The 9,780-nt window shown below is 40.4% G+C and overlaps 1 protein-coding gene across 1 annotated transcript; it reads left to right on the top strand.

Moving 5' to 3' along the window:
- Positions 1-2,863: 2,863 nt before the first annotated feature.
- On the top strand, positions 2,864-4,885 carry LOC113777066. Its single transcript, XM_027322111.1, has one exon. The coding sequence runs from the start codon at positions 2,864-2,866 to the stop codon at positions 4,883-4,885; it is 2,022 nt and encodes a 673-aa protein (XP_027177912.1).
- The last annotated feature ends 4,895 nt before the right edge of the window (positions 4,886-9,780 follow it).

The following is a 9,780-nucleotide window of genomic DNA, read 5'->3' as shown; positions in this document are numbered from 1 at the left end:
GGCCATGCATAATTAGATATACTGCCTGCGACTGACAGAACCAAACCAACGAAACCTAAGAATTTATACGTTCCATCTCTGTGCGTTATTTGCAGCACTGATGAACCCATTTATGAAGCTTTTCAAGGAAAGTTGATCCACTTATTCCTGGTTCGAGTATAAATCTTCTGTGCATATGCACCATTCATTTATGAAGCATTTCAAGGAAAGTTGATTCACTTATTCCTGGTTCGAGTATATATCTTTTTTAGCATGTGCATCATTTTAATTGTGACAAGTTAGAGAAAGGATAATCATAGATGTAACAGTCTAACAGACAATTTTAGCAACTTTTCCTTCCAAAACACCCTTGCGCCTAATTTTTATTGCATGACGAACAGCTCCCGTTAAATCCTTTCGTTTGGACACAGAAATTAAATTTTTACTGTTTAGACGATAATGGCTGATATTTAAGAATCTTGAAGGTCTTTTTGACAATTCTTAATTACAGAAACGTAATAAGGTGGTTTCCGTCCTAGGGTTCAAGCAGTATATATATATGTGTGACCTGAACCTAACAATGCTCAGACATTCTTGACTGAGCTGAGTTTACCATTCTGCTAGACTTGAAAAGATGGGAGATAAAGCAGCAAACTATGTTGCAACTTTATATACATCAACCAAAAGAATGATCGAGCAGTCTCTGAGGATTCTCCAAGTCATAGTACTTCCACCTCAGTTGGATGAACAAGTACTTCCTGATAACGTTGTACCTGCACCACCACCGCCACGTTTAGGCTTTGCTCCAAATAATCAACTAGACCAGCCCCTTTTGATTTTGGGATTTTGCTTCACAGCTATCAATATCCCTATGATAAAGATCCAGAATCCGAACCATATTCCAATAGCCTTCCACGTGGCTTGTCTCATGTTGATATTATGCTTCACTGCTCTCTCTCTATCCATCTACATATCCAAAAACTCAGAGCCTGCTCTGGGTAAAGTGCTACAATATGCTGGGGTCTTCTTTGGAGTTACCGTGTTTTTCCTTGCCACCACAATGTTTTTTCCCCTTTGGCTTAAGCTAATTTCCTGGTCCATCTATGCCTTGAGCCTTCTTTGGATATATCTTTCTTACCGCTTTAACTGAATTGCCTTTTTTCCCAAGAAACTACGATCTTGATTTCTGAATCAGCCCTGTGCCAGTATCCGGTCATAATCCTATTCCTCACCCTCTCTTGAACCTTATAAGTACTACTATTTTTAGACTCTTTGTACATACTATGAAAGTGTGGAAGTATAAGGAAAACCACAAAAGGCCCAAGTAAAGGTGGGAGATTAACCGATACGTTACCTCTGAAGATGTTGATCGGTGCTTGCTACTTGCTACTTGCTATCCTTCCTTGTAAATTTGCACGTTATGACGTTGCTTGGTGCTTCCTAGTATATGGCTATCCTCCAATAATGTATATGTGGGAAGTGGTGAAAAAATCCAGGTTTGCTATGTATCCTCCGTTGTAAGATACGATAGTATTTGCTGTACATCCTGAATTGTGAAATACGAATGAAATGGATGTATTTGCTATGTAAATTTGAAAGTTATGAACGAAGTTTGCTATGTAACCGCTGTTGTAAGATACGAATAGTATTTGCCACCCTGAGTTGTGAAATACGAATGGTATGGATGTCTATGCTTATCATATATGCTTGATGCCAAAGCATGCATTAGTGTTGATTAGAAATACTTTTTTAAGTACTATTTCTTGAACCATGAAGGTATACTTGATATAATCGCAAGTTTCTGCTGTTAGGGAAAGTTAATTGCTTGCCTTCAATATCTATATATATTCTCATAAATAAACATTATTCAAGTATGCCTTGAGCTAATAAAATAGTCTTATAACTAGATTTTGATGATCTTCACATCCAACTTTTTTTTTTTTTTTTTTGTATGCAAGCGAAAATGGATTGCACGGAATGATCCTATTGATCTAGGTATCTTTTGGATTCTGAGGGATCTACGGTTGGATATATTTAATTGAGTACTTTCTCATTCTATATCTCAGGATTAGCCTAATAAAGTTAAGAGAAATACTATTAATTTTCATGAAACAAGATATTTTACTTTGTTGATCACGAGGAAAGATATATAGATGTGATAAAACAAAGCCTGAAATAACAAATGGATTCCAAAAGAAACCACGTTAAAGTTTAGAAAAGAATTGACAAGCAAAGGCAGTGTTAAATTAACCTGATGAATTACATGCGCCAAAAGAGAACGGCTCTCAATCCTAAAAGGTATGATAACATTATTATTTATGGTGCTTTGTCATTTTGAACTATAAGATTACAAAAAAAAATCGTGAAACAAGCAAAAAGAGAAGTGGCAAGATTCATTAACCACTAGCTTGATGGACATCAGATTAACGTTTTCTGCCAAATGCTCTGTTATGGCCCGTATCAGTTCAAGCTTCATGCACAAGCTACCAAGATGAGTCAGCAAAGGAATGAGCAGAGGAAATGTGATCACAAGGGCAGGATCACGTGGCTGAGCATTATTACAACAGAATTAGGAAGTTAGTTATTTGGCGGGAAAGTTAGTTAGTCAATTGCAGATTGTTTTCTTGAGCTGAAGGCTCTAATCTGTATAAATAATGCGTCTGTCTACTAGGGAGCTTAGCTTGATTGTAATCCAGATTTTCCCTCTCAATAAGATCTCATCTTTCTCCTTCTCTGCCCTTTCTTCTCTTTCCCCCAATTTCCCTTTCTGATCACTTCTCTTTTCTCCTTCTATCTCTTATCCCTAATTCAACTCTGTCTGATCCATTACAGTGGTATCAGAGCTTGCGATCCTTGGATTGTAAGCTTCAAACCGCTGAAAATCATGGCGGAAGGAACTAGAATGAAGAGTTTTGAAGAGCAGCTCAGGAAACAAGAGGCTAGGATCCAAGCAGTCATTGATTCCTTGGCTGCGGACAAGCAGGCTATGGACGAACGGTTGGAAGGTAATCAAAGGGAGATGCGAGCTCTAATGGAAACCAATAACTCAGAGCTGAAAAGCTTCATGAGTACTCAAATCAGTTCCATTTTGAGGAGTTTGCAAGGTGACAGGGGCATTTTGGGAAATCCTACGGGCTCAGCAGAGAGGACTCCTAATCATCGCAGTACTGGAGCTCAAGGTGTTCGACAAGGTGAATTTGGCAATTCAACCAGAGGAGATGGCCAGCATTGGCCTGTGGGGGTCCCCAGGCTAGATTTTCCCAGGTTTGAAGGCCATAGTCCCAAGGAGTGGATCAGGAAGTGTGAGAAGTTCTTCCAACTGTTTCACACTCCTGAAGATCAGCAGATGGACTTGGTGGAATTGCATCTAGAAGGCAAGGCAGATCTCTGGTATCAAAATTTCAAAAAAGACAGAGGGGTGGTTCAATGGAAGGATTTTGGTTTGGAGGTGTGTAGAAGATTCAGCAATGTAGGGGAAGCAGATGCTGTAGAGGAGTTCAGCAAGCTTAGTCAATCCTCCACCGTTCTGGCTTACCAGGAAAAGTTTGAAGAGTTGAGGTCAATTGTAATGCTCCAGGTGCCTGAATTGACCGAATCTTACTACATAGCTAGTTTTCTAAGTGGATTGAAAGGTGAAATCAAATCGGCTGTGAAGATGCATAGGCCACTTAGTCTACAAGCTGCATTTGAAATGGCCAGATGGCAGGAACACCACTTAGAGCTTCTCCACAAGTCCAATAGAACTTCACTCAAAAGTGGCCCACAATCAACTCCCTATGGTTCTACCAAGGGAGTGCAGGATCCAGGAGTAAGGCAGACGGGTACTTTGTCACCAGATTACAGCAGGAAATCCAATCCACAGCAGGTTTTCAAGAAGATCTCCCCTACTGAGTTTCAATACAGGAAGGACCATAATCTGTGTTTTAGGTGTGGAGAAAGATTCAGTCCAGGGCATAATTGCAAAAGCAGGGGAATCCACATGATGTTAGTAGATGATGGGGACAAATGTGATACAGATCAGACAGTAGATCAGACAGCAGAAGAAGAGGAAGTTATTGAGTACGTGGGGAACCAGCAGGAGCATGATGTGATGCTAACCTTGCATGCAATGTCAGGAGAATTATCATCTAGCATCATCAAAATGCAGGGGCGGTATAAGGGTCATCATCTGACAATCCTTCTAGATGGAGGAAGTACTAACTGCTTTATCAAGAGATCTGTGGCTCAGATGTACCCAGAAATGGTGCAGAGGCATAGGCCTTTTAAGGTCAAGATAGCTGATGGCAAGGAGTTGCAATGTGACCACTGGATTCCTAGGATGCAATGGGACATGCAGGACCACAAATTTACACATGATGTGTTTGTCCTGGATCTGGAACCTTATGATTTGATATTGGGGGTGGACTGGATGAAATCCTACAGTCCTATCACTTTTGACTTCAAGAAATTGCATCTGTCTTTTGAAAAGGAAGGGGAGCAGGTGGTGCTAAGGGGAGATTCCAACACTGCCAATGTTAGGATGCAGCAAGGCTTATCAGCTCACAAGTATGTCAAGCATAAGATCAGGAAGGCTCTACAGCAGTCTTGCATGGTGCAGATTCACAATTCACAGGTAATGTCTGTACCAGATTCTCTCACTAAATTGTTGGCCAAATATGATGATGTCTTTGCAGAACCTAAATCTCTCCCTCCTAACAGATGCCATGACCACCAAATTCCCCTTAAATCAGATGCCAAACCTTTCAAAATTCCTCCATACAGGTACCCCCATTTTCAAAAACATGAAATTGACAGGCAAGTAAAAGACATGTTAGCCTCTGGCCTTATACAGATCAGCCACAGCCCCTTTGCATCTCCTGCTCTATTAGTCAAAAAAAAAAGATGGGAGTTGGAGACTCTGTATTGATTATAGACAGTTAAACAACCTTACCATAAAAGATAAGTTTCCAATTCCCATTATAGATGACCTGTTAGATGAGTTACATGGAGCAAGGGTCTTTTCTAAAATTGACCTTAGATCAGGCTACCACCAAATCAGAATGAACTCTGATGACATCCCCAAAACTGCTTTCAGGACTCACTCTGGACTATATGAGTTCCTTGTAATGCCATTTGGACTCACCAATGCACCTGCCACCTTTCAGGCACTAATGAACTCAGTTTTTGAGCCTTACATCAGAAAATTTGTCCTTGTGTTCTTTGATGACATTCTGATCTATAGTCCAGACCACAAAACTCACTTACACCACTTATCCCTAGTACTAGAGACCTTGAAAAGACACTTCCTATATGCAAAGATGTCAAAATGTTCATTTGGTCAGAATCAAGTGGAGTATCTGGGACATATAATTACTAGTGAAGGGGTGAAAACTGATCCATCCAAGGTAGAAGCTATGCTGTCCTGGCCAACTCCTACCTGCTTGAAGGCCCTCAGAGGATTCTTGGGTTTAACAGGTTACTACAGGAGGTTTGTTAAGGGGTACGGAGAGATGGCCAAACCTCTCACTGAGTTGCTGAAGAAGGATCAGTTTGCTTGGGGTACTGCTGCAGAATCTGCATTCCAGCAGTTGAAAATGGCCATGAGCAGGACACCAGTGTTAGCTTTACCTGATTTTTCAAAGCCATTTCTGTTGGAAACTGATGCTAGTCAGTTAGCCATTGGGGCAGTTCTGATGCAACAGGGGAGACCTATAGCCTACTACAGTCAAGTGTTAGGACAGAAAAATCAGACCAGATCCACTTATGAGAAGGAGCTGCTATCACTCATCACTGCAGTTCAAAAATGGAAACATTACTTGATGGGAAACCATTTCATTATAAAGACTGATCATGAGAGCCTCAAATACTTGCTGGACCAGAAAATAAACACTTCCCTTCAGCAGAAATGGTTGATTAAACTGATGGGAATGGATTATGAGATTCAGTACAAAAGGGGTAAAGACAACGTGGTTGCAGATGCATTGTCAAGGAGAGGTGAGCAGGGAGATCCAGCAGAAGCATTTGTGCATTCTCTTACTACCATTAAACCTCAATGGTTGACAATGGTGGCTGAGAGCTACATTGGGGATGAAATAGCTAAAGAAGCACTGATGAAGTTGGCTATGGGAGCTGATGCACTGCCTGACCACTCTTATCACCAGGGGATTTTGAGGTTTAAGGGTAGGATATGGATAGGTGCAGGCTCCGGGTTAAGACAAAAATTGATCTCCTGCTTCCATGATTCTTGCCTTCGGGGGCACTCTGGAAATCATGGTACTTATCAGAGGATCAAGAGCTATGTGTATTGGCCCGGAATGAAGAGGGAAGTGGAACAATATGTACAGGGGTGTGATATTTGTAAGAGGAGTAAGAGTGAAAATTGCTCTTATCCAGGACTGCTGCAACCATTAGCTATACCTGAGCAAGCTTGGCAACAAATTTCTATGGACTTCATAGAGGGGCTACCCAAGTCTTTTGGCTGCAATGTCATCTATGTAGTGGTGGATAGGTTTACTAAATATGCTCACTTCATTCCTATGACCTCTCATTACACTGCTAAAAGTGTAGCAGAGGCCTTCTTTGATCAAATTTTCAGGTTGCATGGCTTACCAACCCACATTGTCTCTGACAGGGACAGGGCTTTTACTAGCCTATTCTGGCAGGAACTTTTTAAAATGCTGGGCACAGAGCTCAACTTTTCTTCTGCTTACCACCCTCAATCTGATGGACAGACTGAGAGGGTTAACAGATGTGTGGAGAGCTATTTGAGAAGCGTGTGCATGGATCAACCAGGGAAATGGAGGAAATGGCTTCCTGCAGCTGAATGGTGGTACAACACCAACTATCATAGCAGTCTGCAAATGCCACCCTTTCAGGCCTTGTATGGTTACAAACCTATCCAGCTGAATCTGAGGCCTGATACCACGTTAGTGGCTGCAGTGGAAGATTGGGCACAGGAGAGATTGGGGTGGAATTCCTTGCTCAGGGAGAACCTGCTAAAGGCTCAGAATAGAATGAAACAGTTGGCTGATAAAGGGAGGAGTGACAGGGAATTTGAAGTGGGAGAGTGGGCTTATCTGAAGCTCCAACCTTACAAACAAACTTCTGTAGCCGTGAGAAGGAATTTAAAACTCACTGCCAAGTACTACGGACCCTATCAGGTGGAACAGAAGGTAGGTACTGTAGCCTATAAGTTGCAGCTACCTGCAGGGTCTAACATCCATCCTGTCTTTCATGTCTCACTGCTCAAGAAGTCACCTAAGGAGGCTCCAGTCAGTACTACATTGCCTACCTTGAATGCAGATAGTGAGTTCGAGGTAGTGCCCTTAGCAGTATTGGACAGGAGAACAATTTATAGGAAGGGTCAGGGAATAGATCAGGTGTTGGTGCAATGGGAAAACATGGAACCTGAGGAAGCCACTTGGGAAGACCTGTCGTTCATTCATGCCCAATTCCCTGCTTTCACAATCAATCAATCCTAGAGACTAGGATTATTTTTAGGGGGAGGTATTGTTATGGCCCGTATCAGTTCAAGCTTCATGCACAAGCTACCAAGATGAGTCAGCAAAGGAATGAGCAGAGGAAATGTGATCACAAGGGCAGGATCACGTGGCTGAGCATTATTACAACAGAATTAGGAAGTTAGTTATTTGGCGGGAAAGTTAGTTAGTCAATTGCAGATTGTTTTCTTGAGCTGAAGGCTCTAATCTGTATAAATAATGCGTCTGTCTACTAGGGAGCTTAGCTTGATTGTAATCCAGATTTTCCCTCTCAATAAGATCTCATCTTTCTCCTTCTCTGCCCTTTCTTCTCTTTCCCCCAATTTCCCTTTCTGATCACTTCTCTTTTCTCCTTCTATCTCTTATCCCTAATTCAACTCTGTCTGATCCATTACATGCTCCTCCGTTGAGCTTCCTATTGCACGATGTTCTCAGTGCTGCGGCCTCTGAGTTTGTTCCAGCAATGCATATACAGGACTGGGTGTTTTGATATTGCTGAACTTTTCTTGTTTTGTCTGTTTCCATCGTTTCTCAGCATTAAAATGTACTTTCTCATCATGCCATGACAAAAGTAAGCAGAGAAAATTTGAAGAAAGCCAAAGGCCTTTCTATTTCCGACCTGGAGGGCATTTGCTCCCTTTACAAATAGTATTCCCATTACCATTAACAACAAACCTAGGAGATATATAGCTTCTTGAAATTCATCTCTGATATACAAACATGGCCGGAAGAGATAGTTTCATCAGTCAAAATGGAGATTTTTCCGGCGTTTTCCCTTATAGTCCAAATGAATTCCCTGCCTGCCATCTTGAGATCCATTGCCACGAATTCAGGCAACACCAGCTATCTGCAAGAATTTATCAGGATGGTTTCCGGGTTTTTACGCATCCATCCAGCAAGTAGAGTGTGTTTTTCCAGGTTTGACTGAAATTCACCATATTATTCATGTTATATCGATCTCAATTTTCTGTCAGCCAATTCAGCTGCCATTTGCCATGTCCTGTATTTAGATGTGTTTCTGCTCGTGTTTATTTTGTGTGCATGAATGATAATTCAATGTCGAGAATCTTATTTTTATTTTTATTTTTAACTGGCTTCATGTTTTGTCTAGTATCTACTGGTTAAATTTTGTGGATACTCATAAATATAACTACGTATCCAACCTTTTTTTTTTTTTGTTCCTTCTTCAAAGCAAAGGGACTAACAAAATACTTTCTACGTACTTATCAGGATATTCGAAACTCATAAATCTCAATACAAAATTTTGAATGCGAGGCTTTTATTAACCTTATGAAAGGAGGAGCTATTCATAAAGGTAGGATTTCTGTGGAAGAGAAAGTAGAACTTATAAAACTCAACCAATGTAAGAATCCAAGTTTCTTTTTGTGGTAGTTTTCTATAGATTGTGGTTTAGCTTGCACGTTGCAACCATTATTTTGGCATAAGGACCTATACATTGAATTGTCAAAGAATTCATAATGTTTTAATTCGGTCTACAATGAATTATAAACAACCAAAAATGTGAGAATGAAATATTGATATTGATAGTGACTGAAAAAAAGTTTGTAAATAAAGAGGTTGAGAGACTTGTGGAGTAAAGATTTGGGCTATCCAAACTTGAAATTTAATGTAGTTAATGATCTTTTAATCATTATTAAGTGCCCAGCTTCGATTGTTTATATAACTCTAACTGTCAACGAATATTGGTGGAAATATCAACCTTTTCTCAATGGACACTCCATTATATAGATGATATATACAGGTTAGTGTTATTAAATTTAGGCAGTGCAAGTGCTGGGGAATTTTTGGGTATCGTAGTCACTTGAGGGATCAAATTTTTACTTCCGCCAGCTATGTGACTTGCCACTTTCAGCGTTTTCTATGGCAGTAATTTTTATCGGTCCCTTTCCTCTGCAATAGAATAGAATGGATTATACAAATATAAAAAAATAAAAAAAAAATAAAAAAAAAAACTGATCGTGGTTTTTTATTGCCAAAAAAAAATAATAATAAAAGTGACACTGTTAAACGACGCCGTTATGCAATTCCGCTCACCCATTCCTCAACATATAGACATTATAACGTCAGTCAGTCGTTAGGTGAAATTAGAGACTACATTCTCAAGACTTTCAAGTAGATCACGATTTTTGTGGCCGAGGTTGCAGAAACGAAAGATGTACAAACTATTCTCTGCTTGGTATCAACAGATCCTTGAATGAGCTAGTGAGATCAGGCTAAATAGATGAAGCACAGAACTGTTTGAGAAAATGCCCCATAGAGGTGAATTCACTTGGAACACTATGGCTTCTGGGTGTGCTGATTC

The sequence above is a fragment of the Coffea eugenioides genome, chromosome 7 (genome assembly GCF_003713205.1).
Source record: "Coffea eugenioides isolate CCC68of chromosome 7, Ceug_1.0, whole genome shotgun sequence".
In the NCBI taxonomy this organism is placed as follows: domain Eukaryota; kingdom Viridiplantae; phylum Streptophyta; class Magnoliopsida; order Gentianales; family Rubiaceae; genus Coffea; species Coffea eugenioides.
The sequence above is the reverse complement of the archived record's forward strand: the minus strand, read 5'-3'. Positions and strand labels throughout refer to the sequence as shown.